The sequence below is a fragment of the Archocentrus centrarchus genome, unplaced genomic scaffold (genome assembly GCF_007364275.1).
Source record: "Archocentrus centrarchus isolate MPI-CPG fArcCen1 unplaced genomic scaffold, fArcCen1 scaffold_36_ctg1, whole genome shotgun sequence".
In the NCBI taxonomy this organism is placed as follows: Eukaryota; Metazoa; Chordata; class Actinopteri; order Cichliformes; family Cichlidae; genus Archocentrus; species Archocentrus centrarchus.
The window spans coordinates 2,901,956-2,928,726 of NW_022060263.1; the positions used below are offsets into that span (position 1 = coordinate 2,901,956).

The window sequence follows — 26,771 nt, forward strand, 5'->3', positions numbered from 1 at the left end:
AGGAGGATGTGGTGACTGCAGCCTGTCGCGCTGTCAGAGCTCAGGTGAGTCCTGGGCTTTAACGTTTTCTGCTGCAGAACACGGACGTTCTGATGGTGTAGATGTTAATAATGTTCAGTGCCCAGCCTAACAGGCTCAGTGTTTTACTGGCCCATGTATATTTTTACTGGCCTTAAATATTAATACAATTTGATTTATAAAATTTATTTACAAATAATCTAAATCTGCAAAACAGTATTTCTAAATCCCTGAAATAGCTTTGGTCTCGTACACCCTCTGCCCCCTCAGACGGGCCCCTCGCTGCAGGTATCAGCCTGATGCTGTCAGTAAGCTAACAGTTCATCTGCAGATGTCACTGTAACTTTGCAGATTCTCTGTGTGAACCAAATAGTGGATGGAGCAGCTCTGAAGTTCTTGTCTTCTCCTTGCAGCTTGTTGATCAGGTGGTTGATGAAGGACCTGCAGCTGTTTCCCAGTGAAGGTTTAATGGTGGTTACAGGAACAGGTGCTGCTGCTTTCGGTGCTAGAAAGACGCTTCTTTCACTCCACCTGAGCTCAGCGTCTCAGTGCTGGCTCCGCCTCTTTGTGCTTGGCCGTGTGTGCAGACAGATCCACGTTAAACTGTGACAGCATCATCATCATCACTGCTGCTGTGTTATCAGTGCTTCTGTTGAAAAACTGGGGCCTACACAGGCTTAATGTTGTAATACTTGATATCCACACATGTGGTGACACAAGTGCTACACAATGAAGCACTGAAGCAAAAAACCTGCATCAAAGCTTTTTTATAATCGAGTTACTCGATGAATGGATGCAGCCAGTAGAACCATTCAGTATTACAACACAGTTTTGACAACTTGTAAATGTTCACAATATACCACAGCCAGCATGACAGTCATGGTCAAATGCTACAATCACTGCATGACATCACCCAGTGATGTCATACGGTGATTGTAGTGATGTCATACCCTTGGTATTTTGAAGATGAAGGAGGGCAGCTCTGGCTGAGACACTGAGGGGTACTGCACACTCATCAGCCCTGTCAGTCCCACAGTAAATCACTCGCGGTCCTGCTGAACACCATCCTATGTTGGTCCCATCTAGTTTGTTCAGGTGTAGAAAAACAGCAGTCTGCTGACCAGGTGAGCCAAAGACCTCCAAATAGGCCAGAGTCTTTCTGAAGCCACGGGACCTGCTGCTTATCAGAAACAATGCAGGTTTGACATAACTTCCAGATGTGAAAAGTGGACAATCTTTCATACATGGGCTTATTTATGGTCACAACAAACTATAGCTCACTGTGGCCCTGAGGAATAACACCGGCCGATGTAAGATGGGTGACACTTAATAAGACAGCATACTGGCTTTAGCTCCACTGAGCTTCTTATTCTGAGCTTTTATGTATTATCTGTGATTTGTTGTGTTCTGACCGCTGTAGGAAAGCATTATTATTATGATAATGTAGAACTCGTGTCTGAAACATCTTTGAGGCCATCAGAGCAGATAAACAATCTGTTTCTGTTTGATATTTTTAGTAGGGATGCGCCGATCCGATATTCAGTATCGGTCCGATCCTGGCCCAAATTACTGGATCGGATATCGGAAAGAAATAAAAAATGCAATCCGATCCGATCTGACCCACATTAGCTGTATTACAGTTCTCCGTCATCGTCTTCTTCTTGTGGGTTTGCGGTTGACCAAACCAGCTTAGGGCTGCATTACCACCACCTCCTGGAATGGAGTGGATCAGGAAATAACCCCCTCAGTTCTCCGTCGCTGCAACGGATTCCCTTTGACACTGAGTGGATCATCGCTGACATGTTTTTCCGCCCCCACCGCTCTCTGTGTGCTTGTGTGTTGTGCTCGCTGTGCTGAGAATCAGCTGTTATTTTTTTCTCTACTTCAGCTCCCGGACATACTGCTAGCGAGCGCAGATATTAGCACTGGTGACCGTCCAGTACCGGAAGAACCCCTTCCCCGTCAAAATATTTTTGATACTTTAATCCCTGATTAGTGGCTAAATATAGACCTGCAGTAGAAACATATTTAGGTGAATGCTTGTGAATATAAAGCATTACAAGATTACGCTCTTGCAGCCCCCAGTTTTTCAACATAAACACTGATGACGCAACAGCAGCAGTCTGCTGATTTACCTGCAATCAGTCTGCACAAGCGGAAAGAGACGGAGCCGGTGAGCTCAGATGGAGCAGAAGGAAGTTTTCTCCCTGTAAGCACCATTAAAAGTTTACTGGGAAACAGCTGGAGGTCCTTCATCAACCAGCTGATCAGTAAGTGAAGAAAAGAGAACTTTGTAGCTGCTCCATCCACCCTGTTTGTTTCACACAGGGAAAAACTGCAGTACAGAAGTTAAAATATGCTGATGAACTGTTAATGTGAAAAGTATTTCTTATCCAGTTACTCGGGTAATAATTGATAGAATACTCGATTACTAAAATAAGCGATAGTTGCAGCCCTTCTGAAATTTGCAACATACCATAAGCCAGTGCATCACCTTCTCACATAGGAGCAACAGGATTCAGGTGATAGAGTGATTGTTGTAAGTAAGCAAAGTTTATTTATTTAGTGCTATTCACAGACAAAAAGTCACAAAGCACTGTACAATAATTAAAACACAATATCAAAAAACCAGATAAAACACCATGTTAAAAACATGTTAACATTACCATATTAAAAGAAAAAGAATAAAAATAAAGTCAACAGAAAGCCTGGTTAAACAGAAACGTTTTCAACTGTTTTTTAAGACGTGACAGAGTCAGCTAAATGGAGCTGGAGTGGTAAACAGTTCCAGAGCTTTGGTACCACTGCCTGAAAAGCTCTGCCCCTCCCAGGTTCTTAGTCTTGTACATGGGACAACTAAAAGATTTTGATTTTTGTTGTGTGAGAGACTGTTGACTTATGTAAAATGTATCCAAGCATTTGAAATCAATTGTTTGTTTGTTTTTTTTAAAAAAAAGATCGGATTTTTATCAGTATCGGCAGATATCCAAATGTAAAATATCGGTATCGGTATTGGACCTAAAAAAGTGGTATCGTGCCATCCCTAATTTTTAGCAAGTTTTAATGTAAAATATTTTCTTTTTTAATGTAAGTTTTAATATTTTTTTAAACCTGTTAGTCTGGCAGCTCAAACAAGTGGGATTATTGTGTGCATGCTGTACTGTAGATCTCTTTCCTTATTTACACATATAAATGACCAGCAGCACCATGGCAGGAAGTGGCAGGAGAAATGATAACTGTTAAGTTTTAATGTTAAAGTGATCTAACATATTTGTCTATTGGTGAGAAAACAAAACTGAAATTAGAGAACATTTTTCTACCCATGAAAATGTTCACATACTTGTAGAGAAACTGCAGCAGGATATTTCAGTTCTGACAAAATGAATGTGACGCTCTGGAGAAAGTCTGAACTGTGATCCCATCCTCTAAATTAATCACCCCGTCTCCTCGTCCTGCCTCCTTCTAAACAAGTACTATCATAGCACATGTAAGTAATTAGTGTTGTACAACCAGTGAGTGTGATGACCCACATAGGTAAATGATTTGCATGTGATGGCATCAGTGATTACAAAGAGGCAGAAAGCAGCAATAAATGACAGGAGGAGGGGGTCAACGAGGTCAAAGAGCACTCTAACCGTCTGCCAATGGCAGCTTGTCACAGGTGGATGAGACAGACAGGTGGAGACGCACCCCAGCAGAAGCATTTAAGAAGCTGAATCAGATCATGAATACGTGGTTGATGATCAGCACATGGTAACTGAGTTTCTGCTGATAGACTGATCAATCAGTTCAGCCTCACTGTGAAGGGGATTAAACTGCTCCTGGTTTCATCACAGCCTGTCTGTGCAGAAGATGACTCAGTGTGCTGTCACCAAACACACATTCATCAGTACTCATTATCCACCGCTGAACTTTATAAAATCGTATCGACACTTTCAGATGAACTCAGACTCAGATGGAAGCAAACTCAACACAGAAACAAAATGTCTGAATATTCAACACAGCCACAGTCCATCTGCAGTGGAAGATGAGTTCACATCAACACTTTAATATCTGCATAATGTGAACCAGCTATAGGCACTTTAAATGTTTTGATTTTCATGCATCATAACACCATCACAGAGACGTCTGACTGCAGCAGGAGAGAGAGCCCAACCTAGAAGCAGGAGCCCTGCAGCACATCCTATTGCTTGTTTTCACAAGGTTATACGAAGGCTTTTAAAGCAGTTATGATGCTTAATACTGGGGCTAATGAAAGGTAGATCTGACATTTTTATTTCCACAAAGTGCCTGTTCTAGATTCAGCCATGGGCCATCTAATGAGTTTGATTTGATCCACCTTGAAATGTATTCCTGTCTTCTGCCTAAGAAATAGTGATAAAAGTTTGGTAGTTCTAGACCGTCATTGTGCTTTGGTTTGTGTAAAGTTTTTAAACTTATCCCTGATGGTTTGTTTTTCCATAAAATGTTTGAAATGTTTGAGTCTAGTGACTTAAACCAAGCAACAGAAGGTTTATTAGGGATCAGTGAGAACAGATAATTAATTTTCGGTAAAACCATCATTTGATGGCGGTGACTCTCCCCATGAGTGATATAGGTAAACTATTCCAACGTGAGAGATCATCCACTATTGTTTTTAATGGGGGGGATATGACTTAACCAAACCAAGTCTGAGAGCGTAGTGGAAAAATTTATACCTAAATATCTAATATTGCCTGACTAGTGGAGTAGTGGAGTCCTGGAGGTATTCTGAAAATTACAATTCAGAGGCAAAACTGTTGATTTCCTCCAGTTGATGGAGTAATCTGATATAGACGAGAACTTATCTATTAGTGTGATAGTCTTCAAAAGAGAAGCTTGTGAATTCCCAAGTAAAAGTAATACATCATCGGCATAAAGGCTTATTTTATGATCTGTATTTTCAGTTTGAATCCCTTTATATATAATCCCTTTAATATTTGCATTTTGTCGGATTGCTCCTGGTAGTGTAAGTGAAGGAGAGAGTGGGCAGCCCTGCCTGGTGCCCCTCTGCAGACTGAAGCTTTGGGAGCTTTGGAGAGCTGTATAGTGTTCTGATCCAGTTTATGAAGGATGAACCAAATCCAAATTTGTGTAGAACTGCTAATAAACATTTCCAGTTAACCTGATCAAATGCCTTCTCTGCATCTAAAGAGAGGTCTTTGTGGAGTCTTTGCCTGGTTTAAGAAGTAGGCTGATGTTAGCAGAGTTCATGGTTGGAGATAACATATGATTATTCTGAACCTGAATCACCATTCTGAAAAAAAATGGGTTCTAGCTCAGACCAGAATTCTTTATAAAACTCTGCTGGAAAACCATCTGGGCCTGGGGCTTTATTATTTGGGAGATGCTGTATTGCTTCATTAAATTCAGATAATGAAAGACGCAAATCCAGAGCTGCAACCACTTCATCATTTAGCTTTGGTAGATTTATATTATTAAGAAATTCTTCAATAGCAGCATCAGATGGATTAATCTGTGGTGAGTATAAGGCTTCGTAAAAGTCTTTGAAACATTTATTTATTTATTGTGGGTCATGAGTAATGTTACCAATTGAGTCTTTAATAGAAAAAATAGCAGTTTTTTCTTTATTTAATTTTAACTGGTTGGCTAGGAATTTTCCAGATTTATTTCCATGCTCGAAGTTTTCCAAACGCAGCCTCTGTAACATAAATTGTATCTTTTTATCAATTATTTCATTTAACTCCAGTTTCAGTTTCCTCAGGTTGGTAATTATATGTTCTTGTGGTGAGGCAGCATAGGCAGTTTCTAAAGATTTAATTTTCTGTTCTAATTCTAACACAAGTGTTTTTTCTTTATTTTTCTTATGCGAGCAGTAAGATAATATTTTGCCCCGCATTACTGCCTTTCCTGCTTCCCAAAGAACACATGGTGATATTCCTGGCAGGTCATTATGTTCTAAATATGCTGACCACTCCTTTTTAAAATAATTAATGAAATCTTGTTCTTTAAGTAATGATGTATTAAATCTCCAGTTCCTGATTGGTGGTGTAACTCTTTTCTGTGTCAGAGAGAGAGAGACACCGGTGCATGATCACTGATAGTGATAGGGTGGATCTGAGTGTCTGTGATATCCATCATCATGGAGCTGCTAACTAAAAAGTAATCTAAGCGGGAGTGAGAGTGATGTACTGATGAGAAAAAGGTATAATCCCTCAGAGTGGGGTGATGTGAACACCAAGCATCACAAAGACCAAAATCCTTCATGTACTGTTTAAGAATGTCTGCAGATGCCAGTTCCTCTGATTCACTGCTGTACTGAGCCTGTCAGTATCTGCATTAAGTACCAGGTTGAAGTCTCCTCCTATTATTAGTGTGGTGTCAGAGTGATCAGAGAGTGAAGTGAAGAAAGCATGAAAGGAGGAGGGGTCATCAATATTTGGTCCGTATATACTAGCAATACATAAATCTACATTCTGAATAGATAAATTAAGTATTATAAATCTACCTTCAGCCTGGAGTCAGGGTGTACGATACTGTCACCAAAGGACCATTTTTAAAACAACAACAGGAAGGGGGGAAGGGGGGCCCAACCCCCCACCCCCCAAAAAACTATGCTGGCATCAATTATCCTATTTAGACATGTCTAGTAGACCATTTGAATACAAGTAGGAAAAAAAACCCTCAGAAAAAGACATCAGTGTGGACACAGATGACCTGAAGGATCAGTAGAGCCATGGAGTGGTTTTCTGGCAGTGGTACAGCTGTCTGCTCACAAAGTTCATCGACTGCAATGACAGCTCAGGAGCCTGCTTGCATGAACTTGATTGGGAATAGGACCTTGCATTGTTCCAGGATCTCCTTTGGAAACTGATTGTTCACGGTGAAGTCCATTCGTCTCAGCTCCTGGCCACAGCTCTTCTCCAGCTCTTTTTGTGCTCGAATTTGGCCACAATTGGTCTGGGCGATGGTTTCTGGGTTTTCTTCTGCCTTTTCCAGGATGCCTGAAAATACGAGGTTATCCCTCTGGAGCTCGATAACGGTTTCTTTCATTTTTTTATTTTCTTCCAAGAGCCGGGTCATTCCCTCGGTGAGGGATTGCACCGACTCTCTGAGGACGGCATTTTCAGCAGCAAGTGTTTCCACCTGCTTTTGGCTGAACTCTACGGACTCCTACAAGGCCTAAAACTCTTTGTGGAGGATTTCCACTAGGGCCAGGCGGGCGTCAAAGCTGGACAGTTGGTCATTTATGGACTCCAAGATGTCCACCACAGTGCTGGTCTGTGGAGAAGCCGCTCCTGGGGAGTTTTCAGGGCGGCTTCCTTAATTGGACAGAGTTCCTTTGCTGCTGGAGGGAGTCGGCGTCGGCTGTTTTCCTCACAACAATTCACTGGTAACACTCGTCGATATAAACCTGTAAACTGTCCAGATCCTCTTTGCCGTGCTCCAGTGTGTTGAAGTTAATGAAAAAAAGCACAGAAATTATTCTTTATTACTCTCTGGAGCTTGAAAAAGGCGACTGGACTTCTTTTTGTTTCTTGAAGACGTTTCACCTCTCATCCGAAAGGCTTCTTCAGTTCTCAACCAAATGGTGGAGAGACCCAGGTATTTAAACCCCTGTGGGCGTAGTCCCCTGGAGGTGGTTATGACCCTCTATTGATCATGTGCGTGAACACATGTGCCCAGGTGTGAAGGGGGCGTGGGTCATATTTAATCAGTATTTAATATTTAAAATATTTAATCAGGTGATCAGGACCCTACAACACCGTGCGGAAAGTGTTCCCTCTAAGGCAGAAGGGAAGCATAAGGAACACACACACATTAAGAAAGCCCTCAAAACATGCGGTTACCCCAACTGGGCCTTCATCAAATCAGCTAAGATGCACAGGAATGAAGGCCAAACACAAACTACAGAGAATAGGAAGGACAAGAGGAACAACATTGTCATCCCTTATGTGTCGGGCTTGTCAGAGAAACTCAGAAGAATTTTCTCCAAGCTTGACATCTCAGTATACTTCAAACCAAGTCACACCCTAAGACAAAAACTGGTTCATCCCAAGGACAAACCCGCCAAACACAAGATCAGCGATGTAGTGTATGCTGTTCAGTGCAGTGAAGAGTGCTCGGACCTCTACATTGGTGAAACCAAACAGCCTCTTCACAAACGAATGGCACAACATAGAAGAGCCACCTCGACAGGACAAGATTCAGCAGTACATCTGCATCTGAAGGAAAAAGGGCACTCTTTTGAGGATGCCAATGTTCACATTTTGGACAGGGAAAACAGATGGTTTGAAAGAGGAGTGAAAGAAGCCATCTATGTCCACTGTGAACAACCATCATTGAACAGAGGAGGTGGATTACGTCACCAACTTTCCCCCGCTTACAGTGCTGTCCTGAGCTCCCTTCCCAGACGTCTCAACCCCCATTCACACCTTTGTTCCAGTGACCTCAATAGGCCACAGGAAACAATGGAGCGGAGTCCTAAATTGGTTTCAACTGAAACCACTGATTAAATATGACCCACGCCCCCTTCACACCTGGGCACATGTGTTCACGCACATGATCAATAGAGGGTCATAACCACCTCCAGGGGACTACGCCCACAGGGGTTTAAATACCTGGGTCTCTCCACCATTTGGTTGAGAACTGAAGAAGCCTTTCGGATGAGAGGTGAAACGTCTTCAAGAAACAAAAAGAAGTCCAGTCGCCTTTTTCAAGCTCCAGAGACTACTATGACCTGGATGACTGAGAATCTACACAGACATATTCTTTATTACCTTTGAAAGTGTCTAAAAATAAGCTGGTGGAGAAAACTGATGCCTCCATGTTCGAAGCTGCCGAGACTCCCGCTGAGTTCTCGCGTTACTACAGCAGTGCCTTCTTTTTTTCACTTCTTTACTACAATTTGTATTATTCGATACAGTTGAATGACAAATATTAAAATTCATTATTTTTAATAGCAAGCCAATTCATCATTTCAAAGTCTAAGCCAATCTAAAAAGAAAGAGTGTTGAAATGCAGAGTTAGTGTGTGGTAGCTTGTGTAATACTGCAGCGTGTTCTCATCCCAGCTGTTACTGCTGTTCTGTCAGGTCCCACCCGCCTCATTGTGCCCTTGGTTTCTGTCGCCCTGACCCATAAACACTCTGCATTAAGATGGATCACTATGGCATAAACTGTAGGTTTATGAAGCAGGAGACCTTTTGCAATTCTCTATTTTTTCTGTTTCTTGACTTGCATTGTTTTGTTCTTTTACTTTCTTTTCACTTTCACTTTCAGATCAAGACTACTTGGTTAGGTTTAGGCACTAAAACCTGACCTTTGTAAAGTTTGGGAAAATTTGGATTAAAATATGCCCCTTCACATCAGTAACCATGAATGCTGAACAATGTTACAGGATACTACATAACCTGATGCATCAAGCTCTTCTAACAGCAGGACTAGCAACAAAAAACTACCAGCCTCCTTAAGCAAAAAAAAAAACAAAAAAAAAAAACTCATGGATGCCTCAGGGTTCAGGGTTCAGGGTTCAGCCAGAAAAAATTCCCAGCCTGGAACAACAGTATCTCAGCCAGGTGCAACATGGGGGGCCTGTGGTGCAAGCTTACTTCCTCTTCTTGCTTAAGTTCATGCTTAAGTGGACAAGAAACTAAATCATAGGTCAAGGTGAGCACCTTTCATGGCAACTTTGTCACCATGCATGTTTAAACGTGTGGATGAGAGGAGAAAATTGTAAAGCACTCAGTAGCACCTGAGGCCAAAAGACCCATTATTAAATGCAAACCATTCACTATCATTTATAGTCAATACTGATAATGTGACAGGAAGTTAGGCAGACAGCTACACAGCTGCAAGGAAAGAAAACACAGACCTGATCAATTACATATAGAACCATGAAAACGCTGATAGCACTGATTAAAATCACCCCATAAACTTACCATGTCCCTGCCTGACGCTTGAGACACATTGTACTTTATTATACCTTGAAACCAGTGCACATCCTCCAACACTGCTGGGTATGATCCAGCCTGTGAAAATGTCTCCATGAGGAAATTGTGTCTTGTGGAGCAGACATGGAAAAACTCCATAAACTATTGAACTCCATAAAGAAGACATAATGTAATAAATGCAAAGTGTCAGTGAGGTATAAACCTCAGTATATGGCCTTTTATGAGCTTCTGTTTCTCCTCCACTGGTGGGCCAATGTAAACAGATTGCACTCTGTCTTTGCTCCAACATGGAGATGCAGGGAAAACGTCCTGAATGAGCATTTATGAGACTAATCTACTGCCACTGGCTAAGTGATAACACCTGCTCAGGGTGGAATAAGCAGCGTGTGGGACACACTGTTGAATTTTAGTGTGTGCAGTGCTGTGAAAAAGCATTTGTCTCCTGCCTGATTTCTGAGCTTTTTGCAAACACTTACATGTTTCAGATCAGCAAACAAACTTTAACATTAGACAAAAATAACCCAAGTAAATACAAAATGCAGTTTTTTAAATGATTTTATTTATTAAGGGAAAAAAAAAAGCTATCCAAACCTTCCTGACCCTGTGTGAAAAAGTATGTGCCAGCACCACGTCTGACTCTCGGTCTGATGTTCTCTGTATGAAATGCTGTTAGTTTATGCAGATGTAACGGGGCTCATTTTTAATTTTACTGCAAGAAATTAAGATCCAGACAAATATGGATTTTCCTCTGCATTTTTTTTTTTTTGGTGGACGCTAACCACTCCACTTATCCGGGGCCGGATCATGAGGGCAACAGCCTAAGCCAAGAAGCCCAGACCTCCTTCTCCCCAGCCACCTCCTCCAGCTCATCCAGGGAAATGCCGAGGTGTTCCCAGGCCAACCAATGCCAAACTCTACTTTTTGTGGATGATGTGGTCCTGTTGGCTTCATCAGGTGGTGGCCTCCAGTGGAACGGTTCACAGCTTAGTGTGAAGCGGCAGGCATGAGAATCAGCACCTCTTCACACTCGGCTGTGAACCATTCCACTGGAGGCCACCATCTGATGAAGCCAACAGGACCGCATCATCCACAAAAAGCAGAGATGAGATTCTGAGGCCACTAACACAGGAAGACACCCTATACTTCCACAGCACACACCCCCCCACCCCCACCCCCTCCCCCCAATTGGATACCCAGAGGGACGTGGTCGAATGCCTTCTCCAAGTCCACAAAACACATGTAGACTGGATGTGTTGTAGGGCTGTCTTGGTTGACATGCCTCTGCAACATCATATGGAGATCTGTAGTAGCACTGGATTGGTCCCCATCTTTAAGAAGGGAGACCAGAGGGTGTGCTCCAACTGTCGAAGGATAATACTCCTCAGCCTCCCCGGTAAGGTCTATGCCAGGGTGCTGGAAAGGAGGGGTCTGTCCATTAGTCGAACCTCGGATTCAAGAGGAACAATGCAGTTTTTGTCCTTAGAGTCAAAGTTTTCCTTTCCGCTGAACTCAGTGGTTTGTGACCCTGAATATTAGAACAGATTCTACAATTACATGAAGTCAGTTTAAAGAACCCTTTTATACAACCAACTCCAGCAGAATGGTCCTTAGACTCCTTACATAGTCCTTGCACATCAACATTGACAGATTTCAATAATAACAAATAGAGAACATTTGTAGAAAACTGGATTTCGTTCCAAAACCTAACATGACCTCCGGAAAAGCTTGTCCCTCTTACAGATATAATTATATCTAATGACTTTAAAATGACTTTAAAACACAAGAACTGGATGCACAAGTTTGTATTTATTTGGTATTTTCTCTAAATCACACAGGTCAAAAGTATACATGCAGACTCAAATATATACATACACCCACTTCAACATTTTAATAAGTGGTGCTGAAGGTTTCACATTTTAACTCGCCAAGGCCTATTAACCTCTCATTAGTGATGATAACATTATTGATATTCATTAGTGATGGTAGCTTCTCTTTGCCGGCATAAAATAAGATTTGACAGCACTCGTTGGAGTGACTCAGAATAATGTGGAACACCAAGGAACTCAGTGAAGCTCTGAGAAGGACAGCTGCAGGTTTACATGAGGTGGAAAGACCTTCTGGAGTCAGTTTCTACTTTCTGCAGATTCAAACAACTGTATGTAAATAAAGGTTTTCTGGATGTGTCACCACTTTGCCGAGGTCTGGAAGAAGACCCAAATGGTCACCTTCACAATAGAGGAATTGGGTGAAGATTAGGGCTGTGCAACTGATCAAATTTTGATTTCAATTTTGGCTCCAAACAATCACAAAAAACAATTATTATTATTAAAATTATTTTCTCACATTACACTATGCAAGTATAATCTTAGCCCTGATTTATGCTGTAGCGTTGAGTAGGGCTGCAACGATTCATCGATTAACTCGATTAAATCGATTCTAAAAATTTATCGACACAAATTTACTGTGTCGATGCTTCGTTTAAACTCTGCCGCGCTCAGCTGTCTCGGTGTAAGCGGCGCTCCTCACTAGCATTAGCAGCATTAGTGCTGACGTTTTTTTGTGGGTTTATTGGGGGCTGGCAAACCAACATAGAACTGCATTACCGCCACCTACTGGACTGGAGTGTGAATCACTCACGTATACACAAGCACACATTCTAAAAAGCTCTCCGTCGCTGCGATGGATTTCCTTTAACACAGAGTGGATCATCTAGAGTTGCCACCTGTCTCGTAAAATACAGAACCCCGTATGTTACGGGACTCCGTGGAATACGGCTCCGTAACATGCCGTGTTCCGTACTTTACGGGACGGGTGGCAACTGTCGCTGACATGCATTTCCACGCCTCCACTGCTCTCTGTGTGTCTGTGTGTGTTGTGCTCGCTGAGAATTTCATCTGCTATTTTTGTCTTTACTTCAGCTGTAGCTACCAGAACTGGTTTGCTAGCGAGCGCGGGCCATTAGCACTAGCGATGGTTCGGTACCGGAAGGCCCGCCCCCCAGGACCGAGGGGCTCCTTCAAAATATTTTTATACTTTAATCCCTTATTAGTGACTAAATATAGACCTGCAGTAGAAACGTATTTTCGAGAATGCTTGTGAATACAAAGCATTACACCATTACTCACACATGCGCCATGGCTCCAGCAGCCACTAGTTTTTCAAAACACTCATAGCAGGCAGCGGTTTTAACTGCGCAAGCGCAAAGAGACGAAGCTGTGACGGTGAGCTCAAGTAGTGAAAAAGGAAACGTTTTTCCAGCGTCCAAAACAGCAGCTTTTTCTTTTAGTAACCACCATTAAATCTGTGAAACAGCTGGAGGTCCTTCATCAAGCACCTGATCAGCAAGTGTTAAGGTGAAGAAAAGAGAACTTTGTAGCTGCTCCATTCACCGCTGTTTGTTCACATGGCGAGAAACTGCATTACGGAAGTTAAAATATGCAGATAAACTGTTAATAAAAAAAAGTATTTCTTATCCGATTACTCGATTAATCGCTGGAATAATCGATAGAATACTCGATTACTAAAATAATCGTTTTATGCAGCCCTAGCGTTGAGTCTTTGCAGGGCCTACAACCACAAACTCCGCAGCATTGCCAGGATAACCACTCTGTAAACCCGGATAAGTTGAATCTACTTAAAAAAAAAAAACAAGGTAACTCTTTGCCTTAAATTTTTTAAGTAATGAAGCATTAGTTGAATAAGTGCAGTGGACTATGTTCAATGTACTTGAGGCCCTCTTGGAATGGAATGAAAGATCTAAGTTGGATGTACTAATAACAGAGTTTCAGTAACTGAAGATATTTAGTTTAAGCAATCGTTCACCTCCCATTTATTTAACTCAGCTTGTTAAGTAAGCACTACTCCATTACCAATCGAACTAACTTGTATGTTCTAATTGACCAAACTTATCTTTTATAGTTCTTAAAAATCTAACCCCAGTAACTGCATGTCTTTGGACTGTGGGAGGAAACCCACGCAGACACAGGGAGAACATGTAAACTCCACACAGAGAGGCAGGGGCCAAGGTGGATTCGAACCCAGATGTCATTCTAGCTGTGAGGCAGCAGTGCTAACCACCACGCCACTGTGCTGCCCAACATAGCTTTTTATCACCCACAAAAAGTAACAAAAATATATTTTACAATGTTGAACTGTGTCTGTTTAAATTTGGTAAATAAACAAACATGATAAAACTCAGCCCTGCTGAACACATTAATATTTACAAATAACATTTGTGCATGGAACAATAAAAAACTCTACAAGTAGAGAACCAGAGGGTGAACAATAACCAATAGAAAAGACCAAATATCTACTCTTCCCTCCACCTCCACTCAATCCCCCTCCAATCTCTCAACATCAACAAAATGATTGAATAATGAAATAATTATTTAAATGTGTCGTTAATTTATTAAAACTGGAAATAAATTCATAAATAATTATACACACACACACACACACACACACAGTTTTTGCCATAGTACCAGCAAGAATTTAAAACTACTTTCACCCCTGGTTTTAACTCACCGTTTTGTCACTGAATTCTGGTCATTCAAGCAAAGCTTCAAATGTGGGTTCAATACCATCTCTGCTCTGTCTCACAACATTCAGGGCCCATCAATGCAGTCTGCTAAAACTGGTATAAATTAGATTTTTGGTGGGTGCAAAACCTGATAATATTAAGTTTTTGAATTCAAACACATAATTGCAATAAGAGAGACCATTACAAAAGTACAGTCTACTCAGAATTGATAATATATCAACATGACATGAAGTAATATAAACTCAGTTTATTTCAGTAGAAGCTGTTGATTGGACTTAAAAACACAATTACGATAAAAAATAGAACATGAACCAGCTCAGCTTACTCAGAATCAGGGGTGAATGTAAGCCGGTACGGTCCAGTACTGCGTACCACTAAAAGATTCGCTGGTACGCAGTACCTGGAAGAGGGGGAGGAGCTGTCTGCTGTAAAGCCGTCATTCAGAACCAGTCACAGCTGCACTTTGGGTCACAATAGATCAGCTAGCAATAAGCAGTCTAAAACACGACTTAATCAGTTAATAAATAGCTTTTTTTTTCTCATTTCTAATTGTTTCTGAACTGTTGGTGCTGGAGCCTCAGTTCTCTAGCTTCTCTCCCCTCGGAGCTCAAGGTTTTCATTGATGGCCAGCCTTTACTCCATTTAGTCTTTTAACTGGCCAGTGGCCACATCCACTGGACATATGTAATGTATTTTATATGGAAGGCTAGACCCTCCCATTTTGATTGACACCTCATTCAGCCAATCATGTAACTGGCCGTACCAAAATCACCTGGTAAAAACTTACGTAATGCCCTTTGGTTATTATTGGCTCTTGAAAACCCATTTCTTAACATGATTGGCCTAATGAGGTGTCAATCAAAGTGGGAGGGTCTAGCCTGCCAAATAAAAGTGCTTTGAGTGCTCAGATAGAGCAGAAAAGTGCTATATAAGAACTTGTCCATTTACCATTTACATGCGTCCCATGGACAGGATGTGGCCAGTTAACAGGCTACAACAGAGCCAATAATAACCAGAGGGCATCATATAGTTTTTTCAGGTGATTTTGGTATGGCCAGTTAACAGGTTAATGTCTGTCTGCTCGATACAAAATATCCCTATTAAAAGCAAAGAGAGATTAACTAATTGCTGAGATTAATTCACTGAGTTCCACATTTATATCAAGTAGGGCTGCAACGGTCCCTCAAATAACTCAAATAATTTGATTATAAAAAATCTTCGACACTGCTTTGATACTTCATTTAAACTCAGCTCAGGTGTCTCCTTGTAAGCGGAGCATTTCATCCACATTAGCAGCATTAAAGTTCTCCGTCTCTGCCACGGATTTCCTTCATTTGGAAAAATTACCCTTTAACACGAGTGGATCATCGCTGACATGTTTTTGCACGCCTCCACCGCTCTGTGCTGTGTGTGTGTGTGTGTGTGTGTGTGTGTGTGTGTGTGTGTGTGTGTGTGTGTGTGTGTTGCTCACTGTGCTGAGAATTTCAGCTGTTAGTTACTGGAATGGATCACCATTACCGTAATTTGCTAGCGGACGCTTTAGTACTGAGGGGCTCCGTCACAATATTTTTTATGCTTTAATCCCTGATTAGCAACCAAAATAGACCTGCAGTAGAAACATATTTCAGAGAGTGCTTGTGAATACAAAGCATTACAACATTACACTAATGCTGCCCCCAGTTTTTCAACAAAAACACTGATAACACAACAGCAGCAGCTGTTTTACGTGCAGTCTGTCTGCAAAGAGGCGGAGCCGTTACTCAGACAGTGAGCTCAGGTGGAGTGAAAGGAGACATTTTTCTAGCGTTCAAAGGAGCAGTGCTTGTTCCTGTAACCACCATTAAACCTTTACTGGGAAACAGCTGGAGGTCCTTCATCAACCACCTGATCAACAACATGAAGAACAGAGAACTTTGTAGCTACTCCATCCACCCTGTTTGTTTCACACAGAGAAACATCTGCAGTACGGAAGTTAAAATATGCAGATGAACTGTTAATAAGAAAAATTATTTCTTATTATGATTACTTGATTAATGGATGGAATAATCGATACAATACTTGATTACTAAAATGATTAATAGTTGCAGCCCTAATACCACCTAGGGCTGGGCGATATATCGAGTTTTTAAAAATATTGATGTGTTTTCATACGCAATAGAAGATGAGACAATATCGTTTATATCAATATAGTCTATGTTGCATTACATTCATACTTGTAGATCCACCAGTTCACCTTTCTCTTCTCCCAGTTTGTCTCTGCACAGCTTCACGCTGCCCCCCCTCCCACCGCTTCACCCGTAAATCATGCAGGAAGCGACAGCATGGCAGTGTTCCCAACTCAGTGATTTTGTCGCTAGATTTAGCGGCTTTTCAGACCCCGCTGACGAATTTCATTCCAAAAAGCAACTAGTGACAAATTTAGTGACTTTTTTTTTTCCGGTGAGGTTGGTGACTTTTGGAGAGTTCTTGAAGCCTCAAATCCTCCGCTGTTGCCGTGTTTTGTGTACATACAGCCTTCGTACTGCATCTGTTCATATGCTTTGGCATCGCCCGGTCCCCCAAGAGTCCCTGGCTGCAGGTAATAGGGCACCACCATACAGCAACTCCATAGCAGAAGTTGGTTTGTACCGTAAGTCACGTGACCTTAATAGCAGAAGTCGGTCTTTTTCGTGTGCTTGCAGACGTTGCATCGAGCAGGTGGGCCCGTTGCTGTAATACGTCAGCGCATATGTCTGTGGATTTTCTGAGCTGGCTACAACCCTGCTGACTGAAGGATGGAGTTTTGTTCATTCAGTCTTTTCACATTTTGCACAGAGTACTGGATGTACAGGAGTACACACAGGAGGAAGTACTTTGGTGAAGTCTACTTCACTGCAGACTGGCTTTGTAAAGAATCAGTCAGCCTTTTGCTGTTTTCGCTCTGTATCTTTTCTGTTTACATTTTAATAGCACAGCTGTGAGTCTTTTTTTATAGAGGAAAAAAAGCATTAATTTATTTGAGGAGCATTATTATTTAAATATGCCAATAGTTGATTTTTGATCAACTTCTCATGTTCATCTACAGCTGAATGTTAATAAAAATTTCTGTGTGACATTTGGGACATGTAGCTTTGACTTTGACTTTGTTTATACCTTTGGGAAGAAAAAATATCGACATATATATTGTATATCGCCATTCAGCTAAAAAATATCAAGATATTAGATTTGGTCCATATCGCCCAGCCCTACTACCACCTACTGTCAGTATAAAGACAGTATAAACAGCATACTGTGAGTGGCTGTGGTGTTGTGGAAATCAGCCAAGATGGCTCATGAAGCATGTGCTCCACCTTGCTGAATTCAGTTCATCCACAGAGAGCAGTAAACCTGGGAGTAGGTCAGCTGATCTCAGCCTGCACACACAGAACAGATACTGGAGCTCTCAGTCTAATGATGTGATTCTGTTCCCCACATGGAGCCACTATAACTGATCTTAGTGTTCCCACACCTGCTGATTCCCACTGTAACCCCTGGTTATTCTCATTTTTGTGTTCAGTATGGAGGCAGTCACCCTCTACAATGTAGGCAGCAGAAAATGGAGCTATTTTTAACTCCCTTTCACTGTGTGTGTCCTGAATAAGATTCAAGCTAAGAACATTCATTACCATTTAGATTGGAATAACACTTGTATTCCCATGTAATAATATTATTATAATAATATAGCACAAGGTTCGGTTGGCTTTGCGTGAAAACAGAAAGGAACGTCCTCCTTTTTTCAAGGCTCGCTGGTGGGGATGCTCGCCCAGGGCGCCAAACAGGCTAGGACCGCCACTGTCGGTGGGGTTAGGTTACCTGGTGATTCTAAATTGCCCACAGGTGTGACTGTGAGTGTGAGGGGTTGTTTGTCTCACCTGTACCCTGCCTCTCACCCTAAGGCAGCTGGGAAAGGCATCAGCCTCCCGAAAAAAAAGATAAGCAGAAGGAAATGGATGGAATTTAAATTTACATTGTAGCTGATATAAAAATACGTTGGTGTAAAGCTGTCTGCTCAGTGTGGTTATTATTTATTTTGTGATTATTTTTATTAAAATGCTTTTTATCAGAATGAATTCGTAATATTGTGACGTAGGCCCACCCCCTCAGCTTTTAACCAATCACGTTCCTTCCTGCTTCATATTGGCCGCTCTGAGTTCCACAACTTTTAAAGCTTCTTCTCTTTTTGTGTAATTTTGTTCGGTGTTGTGGTGCCGTGATTTCCCGGGTCTGCCTGCGCACCTGTCTCCCGTGGGTTTATCACCGACTGCGCTGCCCTGCTCTCCACACACTGTGCTCCTACCTTCTGAATCCTGCCGTCCACGTCCAGGTAAATGACCCGATATGACGACGAAGCGGAGCCCATTGCTTCCTCTGCGCTTCACGACGTCGGGTGTCCCTGTACGGCTCCGGGCTCCGTGCCGTCGCTCCGGTCCTGCTCCTGACGCCGTTTATTAAAAACCACGGAGCAAAAAGTGAGTCAGCGGTGTGCCAGCATCCCGCCGCCTGTTTCTCAAACACGCTCAAACTAAGTGTGTTCTTCTTTTTCTCGCTCCGACCGCACATCATAAAGCCGGCGTCTGCGCGCGTCCCCGCCCCCAATCTCTACAGACCTGCGGGGTCTGCGCGCGTCCCCGCCCCTCAATCACTATAGACCTGCGGGGTCTGCGCGCGCCTAAGGACACACACACACACACACACACACACACAGCTTTGGACTGTAGTGTAATTTAAGGCAATGACAGCGCTGAACGTTGACATGAACGCTCATTAACACCTGGAAGCGCCTTAAACTGATTCAGGTCCAGCAGAGCAGCACAGGAGCATGGACTCATTCTTAAATGTGTGGCTTTTGTTTTATTTATCGATTAGAAAAACATGACCATGATATTACCCACTGAAACCACCTCAGAGTGGACACTTAGACTAGAGATGATGAGCATTCAACTTTCCCACATGTGGGATAAATGAAGGATTTAACTCAGGCAGCAGTCATTTTGAATCAGTGTACCAGCTTTTCTCTGTGCTTCCTACAAAAATAATACCTTTCATATTCACGTCTTCTTTAGTCTCAGTTTGTACAGGTCTACTCGCCCCTGTTATAATGCCAGCTTTTGGGGTGTAAAATGGATCAATCATTGCTGAACTTTCTCACCTTTAATGTGACCTATGACCCCGTGAGATTGCGAGCACGCCTGCTCTCAGCTGGTTTGAGGTCTGGGCTCTGCTGAAAGGTGAAACTCCTCTTCATCTCCGGCTTTCTGGCAGACACCTCAAGGACTTGTGAAAAACCTGGCTGGGATTTCGAACTGTTCATAATTCCCTCCACCTTGACTGAAACCCCAGCTTCATCTGAAGAAAACGTGCCCCAGAGCACGATGCCACCACCACCGTGCTTCACTGAGGGTGTGATGTTCTTCTTGTAATGGGCACTTGTTCACCTATCATACAGCACTGTTTGTAATTGTGCCATTAAAGGTCAACCTCTGACCCCATGGGCTCAGCAGACCATTAAACGGTTTGCACCATGCAAAGGTGCTGAAAGGAGGTGCTGTAACTTGTGATACAGTATCAATTCCTGCACAAAATGGTACTGAAATAATTTTTATTGGTCTAATTAGTGTGGCAGGAGTGTCAAACTCAATCATATGAAGGGCCAAAATTGAAGGCACAGAATTAAAAATCATTTTAATCAGCAATATGATTTGAATGGTCAGAATACAGCAACTTTTTCCTCAACACATTAAATAAAATATAAAATTAAAATTTTCTTCAAAAATGTCATCAGGAAAAATGAGAATATTTCAAGCCGATGAAAATTTGCTAATTTTTCAGGTAAAAATTGTGATGTGAATTTTGTGCTTCACATGCGGAAAAACGCTGCATAAACTGCGCAGTGTGTCCAGTTTATCAGCAAAAGGCGCAGCTGCAAACACAGCGGTGGAGACCTGCTCTGATTTCCATCCCTGAAGCTGCAGGGACGAAGGTGCCGCCATTTATGAACTTTTACTGTAATAATTGGATGTGAAGCGCAATTTCTCAGCTTTCAGAAGCTGTTTGAATTTTTCCGATAGGACAAACGGTCGCGGAATTACGGTGATTCAAAATTCCTTTGATCAGCCGGCTCAGCGGTGATACGCTCAGTGTTTAACGGCTGTTCACGCCAGGTAAGCGCACGTAACGGGTGCCTCAGCGACGATCGCCGGTACTGTCTGTGTTAGGGGCTCGACACACGGGGAGCGACGTCGCTCGCTCTCCATTCATTTCCTATAGAGCTTGTGCGATGAGGCGACAATCGCTTGCCCTCCTCCAGCAAAGCGACCGGCGACATTCGTGCATGTGAAATTTCGAGCTCGTACACGTAGACGTGCACACGCGACCAGGCGACGCGACACAACAAAGTTGGAAAATGTTCTACTTTTGTCGCTGTCGCGTGGCACTAAACCAATCAGCAAGAGTTTCATTGACTGACCAATGAGCGAAGAGTATGCTACACACTGCAGTCTGCAACCACTTTCAGCATGAAGGAAAGCATCATTTTATCTGTTTGACTTTCCTATGTTATATGACACTTCACGCAGTGATTATCGAGTTAAACATAAAAGGCAGCCGTATGAGAACGTGTTGGTGCAAGACTAACGTTAAACAGACGGATAGAGAGGACTTTTGTGCTAATATAGGATGAACCCGAGGTTGTCTTTTTCTTTTGTAGCGGAGACTTAACAGCAAGATTTCAGCCAGTTCCAATAAAATCTTCAGACTCATCTTTATTGCCGTGTCTGACACGGACTGCTTTGAAAATGTCTAAATCCCTCCAGTTTCATAACCAATCACATTTCTTGGAGACGAGTGACATAAAAGCGCGATTCGCAAAGCTGCCGTCGCTATCGCGTCCCGTGTGTTCGGTTTCACCCCAGTGGCGATGCGACCCATTCGTCGCTGTCGTTTATCGCTCCCCGTGTGTCGAGCCCATTACGGTGCTAGTGACGCGTTGTGTCTTCGGGACTTTGCTGCACAGCGTTTCCTGCTGTGTGACGCAGTGATGCACTGTCAGCTCACCTGTGCAGGTCTCTCTCTGCATCTTCTCCCTAACTGTCCTTTCCCCCGCACATTTCCCATTTTTCATTTGGCCATTTTTGGGGGTCCGTCTTGCTTATATGTCACTGTAAAAAGTGCTGTCTGCTGATCACTGATCAATGAGTCATTGGCAACACAAATGGGTTAGTGCACAGGTCTTGGCCTGCAGCAACTGTTGCAGTGCATTATGGGATTTGTAGTATAAGTCGTGGGAGCCATTAATAATAGCTATATGAAATCATCTCTTGGGCCATATGAAATTACATCGCGGGCCAAATCCGGCCCACGGGCCTTGAGTCTGACACACGTGGTTTACGGTTTATGTTGGATTCAATTTTTTGCGCTGCATAGATTTTCTGATGCGCTGAGTATGTGCGAGCAGTGCGCGATTGCGCAGGCGCACAGCTTAGAGGGAACATTGCATGCAGGGTCTTTGCGGCCTCTGTTCACAATGAAGTGTCCGACCTCGTGTCCACATTTCTGCTTGTGTAGCTGGATTGTGTGTTAATTACCTTGTGGTCATGTGCTAGTGTTTTATATGCGGTGCAGGCTGGGACTTTTTTGGTCCTCGCTCTTTGTGCTCAGTTTTTTAGCTGCAAACATATTTGTCCCTGTTTTTTCACTTCCTTCATTCCCTCACGTCCATTCTGACAGTTTCAGCAGCTCCCTTCAGGAATTTGCTGACATTGAGTCCTTATATTGATGCTTTGATTATTATTCCTGATTATTATTCTCTGACTGATAACTAGCCTTAAACAAACAAGGACGGAACAGGTTAATCACAACGTTGTGGCTGCGTGGACCCGACAAGTAGTCACATTTCTCCACAGGTGAACATCAGGTCGGTTCAGAGCCACTCTGCCGCTTTCTCGTGCACACGCACGCACACAGCGGCCCGACGGCGCTCCCAGCTTAAACTCGGAGAGCGGAAAAATGATCGATCCGCAAGGCTTTTAAATAAAATGACAAACAAGAAAAGAAAGGCAATTTTATCCATAATTTTCGTTAGTTTTAGTCACTTTTTTAAACTCACAATACAATTTTAGTTAGTTATCATTTTTTCCTTTTAATTGTAGTTTTTATTTATTTCAATTATCGACAATGTTTTTTCAATTTCAGTTTTCGTTATTTCGTTCGTTTCCGTTAACTATAATAACCCTGGCAGAAACACTGCATGAAGCATATGAAGGAGATCTTTGTCACATGGATTATACAGCACAGGCCCCTCTGTGGTGTCTTTAATACTTCACAGTCTATTTCTGACCTTTCATTTGAGGCTGTGGTTCATGGCTTTGACTCTAAGATTCTTTATTCAGGGTTATTCAGAGTCCCTTTTACTGATGGGAGGTGTGTGCTGATCACTATTTAACATGAATATTATTGCTTCTTTTTGTTCTAAGAGGGGTTTCACAATTATGCAACCACATTATTTTATTTTGTATTTTTCTCCCTGAGAGAGTTCAGTTTGTTTTTCCGGTTATTTGTACAGGTCATAGGTCACAGCGAAGGCAGAAAAGGGTCTGAGATTTTTACACCATGAGAACCTGCTGCTTAGAGAGGAACGTGTAGACTTTTTCTGCCCTCGTGTTTTTCCACCAATCAGATACAAGTGTCAGTGATGTCACTCAGCACCCTCATGCTGGGTTACATCCCGATTATTCCTGAGTAAGGCTGATGGTGCACTCTGACCCTTAACCCTAACCCTTACACAGTTACAGGTTTGCAGTGTGTCAGTGCACCACCATGAGAATCATAATGTACTTGTGGTTTTGGTTTGAGCCTCAAGAACTGTGAAAATCTAATCACTCCATTTTGGTCAGAGGCCCCGTACATATGTTAAGTGATTGTACAGCATACACCTTTAATGACTTCTCAGGATTTCTCAGGCTCAAATATATACATTTACTAGGATTACTCATCGACTTTGTAAACATACTGCATTTATTGCACTTAAAGAACAGTCAGTAAATAAATAAATAAATAAAAAGGTATCATGACTAATAATACTAGGAAGAAATAGGACCAATTTATTTAAACCAAATAAATCTGCTCACATTTTAGTGCCACAACATCCTAACAGCTAATATACATCTGGCTGGTGGTTCGATTCCTGGCTGCTCCAGGCTGCATGCCAAAGTATCCTTGAGCAAGATACTGAACCCCATGTTGCTCTCCGACACAAGCATTGGAGTGTGAATGTTAGCTTAGTTTCAGATGGAAGTGCTTGTATGAATGTGTGAATGTAAACGTGTGTATCAGCGCTTTGAGTGCTCAGAGTAGAAAAGCACTATATAAGAACTAGTCCATTTACCATACATGTATTTAAAGGACTGGCATGAACATTGGTAGAGACGTGAATAGAATGCCTTTATTGTCATTATACATAATTGTACAATGAATGTACAATGAGTTTCCAGGGCAATCAGGGTCAGGCTAATCATGCCCTGTGATTGGTGGGGACATAACGGGCATTATTTGAGATTTCTCGGGAGGTGCAGGTCAGGTTACGGTGTAGATTTCCTGCTCGATAATAACACATTATCCACCTGCCCAAGCATGTGTTGCTGGCCCCTTACGTAGGTTACTTTGTAGGGCCAAAAAGACTCAAGGCTGCAGCATAAATCTGGGCTAAGCATACACGTAGCGTAATGTGACAATCATTTTAGTAATAATCGTTTTTTTGTTGATTACGCTGTTTTTGTGATTGATTGGAGCCAAAATCAAAATTGATATCAACTTTCGATTAATTGCACGGCCCTAATTTATACCCTGGTTAATATCTGGTTAAATGTTCCTTAGCAAGTTGCGCCTCGACCAAAGGCTTCTGGTAGCCATCAACAAGCTTCTGGTAAAATCCTGCTTGGATATTTGACCACTCTTCTTGGCAAAATAGGTAATTTCCTTTAAATTGGTTGGATTCCTGGCACATACTTGGCTTTTAAGTCTGGTCCACAAATGGTCAATAGGGTTGAGGTCGGTGCTTGGAGGAGACCATTCCAGAAGCTTAATGTTAGCGTGCTTTATCCATTCTAAAAGCAATGTTGGAAAACCCACTTGTGTTGAAGTTTCAACCTTCTAGCTGTTGATCTGAGGTGAAATTGAAGACTTTAGATCTACCCCTCCTCCTCCATTGTTCCATCTTTGTGCAATGTAGCATTACACTGAGAGCAAAACAGCCCCAGAACATGATGCTCCCACCACCGTGCTTGACAGTGCAGTGTTCTCGGGTTTGAAAGCTTCACTTCACTCCACCTGACAGACCTCTTGCCATTGTGGCCAAACAGTTCAGTTTTTGTCACATCTGACCATCAAACCTTTCTGCAGAAGGCGTTTGGCTTGTCCATGTGGGCAGCTGCAAATGTCAGTCAAACTACAAAGTGTTTGGAGCAGGAGCTTTTTTCTTGGTCAGCACCCTGTCAGTCCATGTTGATGGAAAACTGGCTTCACCTTGGACAGTGATGCTGGTTTCCAGTTCATGGCTTTAGTGGTTCCTGGGTTGTTCCTGAACATCTTAACCCATTTCCCAAACCCATTTGGGTCTTCTTCCAGACCGTGGCAAAGTGGTGACACATCCAGAAAACCTTTATTTGCATACAGTTGTTTGAATCTGCAGAAACTAGAAACTGACTCCAGAAGACCTTCCCATGTATGTAAACCTACAGCTGTCCTTCTCAGAGCTTCACTGAGTTCCTTGGTGTTAAACATTATTCTGAGTCACTCCAACAAGTGCTGTCAAATCTTTTTTATGCTGGCAAAGAGAAGCTACCACTTATTCTTCAGCACCACTTATTAAAAGGTTGAAGTGGGTGTATGTATATATTTGAGCCTGCATTTATATTTTTGACCTGTGTGATTTAGAGAAAATACCAAATAAACACAAACTTGTGCATCCAGTTCTTGTGTTTTAAAGTCATTACAGATGTGTGCTGTCCAAAACAACACTTCCAAGAAATCATTAAAAGCCTCAAACTACTGTGACATTCATTTTTTTTTTTTTAAGCAATTTCACAATTCTAACTTTTTGAGAAGCACTAGTAGGTTGGACAAAAAAACCCCCAAGGCAGTGGTGACCACACCTCTGCAGGAAGCTTCAATAGATGCAGAGATGAGCGTTTCCACTGAGGCTTCAAATGCCACTGCCCAGCTCAGTCTTTATCAAAATACGGTCATTTCTGAGCCACATACACCTACTTGTGACTGGAGCCAGAAAACTGCTGAGTAGGGCTCAACACTCAGAAGAAGCAGGACAATGAATTGCAGCTGCTGCTCTCTCAGCACCAGAGCAACCAAAAGAAAAAAAAAAGCCACCAGCAGGGTCAGATTTATCATCAGGTGGAGATCACAGGTACCTAGCTTGGTTCCCTCCATCATTGGCTGATTTTATTCAAAGTGTCTGAAAATGAGGCAAATGAGGCAATGACAATGAGGCAAAGCAGATACAAAAAAGAGGCCAACAACTGCACAGAGAGTGGCAACAACTAAAAATAAACACAAAGTAAAGTGAGAAGCAAACATCAGAAAAACAGACACACAAAAGGACCAGAAATAAAAACTCAACATAAAGCGTCTAAAGGCCAACTTAACGTAACCACTCTTTACACTTCCAGGACATACAGAGACAGATGGAGACGGCTCAGGTTTACTTTGGGTTTACAGCAGCAACAAGAGCTGCAGAGGGTCTGCATTCAACAGTAAAGCTCCAAAAGAAAACCTGAAGATCTGCCATTCAAGTCATGAATAAATCCAAGAGCTCGACCACAGAGTTCTCTGTACTGAACATTGTTGCTTCTCCCTGTTCAGACACGGTACAGGAGCCATCCATCAAGGCTACAAGAAGAGGAGGGTGGGGGTGGTGTCATTCTCAGTGAGTTACTGCAACACCCAACAACATTACTTCTGTAACAAACCCACATTAAGGCCATCATATGAAGAGCTGGTTAAACACTGCACTGAGGGTGAGTGCTGACAGTGCAGCATGCTGACTGAGCCTTTTGTACCTGCATGATTGTGAACAGGCTGCAGGTGTGCATGTGAGAGGGCGTGGTCGTCTGTGTTGGGCCTGTGATGAAACGGTGACCTGTCCGGGTTTTTCACCTGATGTCAGCTCTGATAGGCTGCAGCTCCTCAGTAATACCTGGATATGCATCCTTCTGTATACCATGAACTTCCATGAGCAGTAATGTGATGATGAGC

The 26,771-nt window shown here is 42.4% G+C and overlaps 1 protein-coding gene across 1 annotated transcript in view; it reads right to left on the bottom strand.

Moving 5' to 3' along the window:
* The window catches only part of pde9aa (phosphodiesterase 9aa), an 87,128-nt gene extending 68,215 nt beyond the window's left edge, over window positions 1-18,913 (bottom strand). Inside the window, exon 1 of the mRNA XM_030724415.1 lies at window positions 18,805-18,913. Within this exon, the coding sequence (XP_030580275.1) occupies window positions 18,805-18,867 (63 nt within the window). The 5' untranslated portion in view covers window positions 18,868-18,913. The remainder of the gene's footprint in view (window positions 1-18,804) is intronic.
* Between the last annotated feature and the right edge of the window lie 7,858 nt (window positions 18,914-26,771).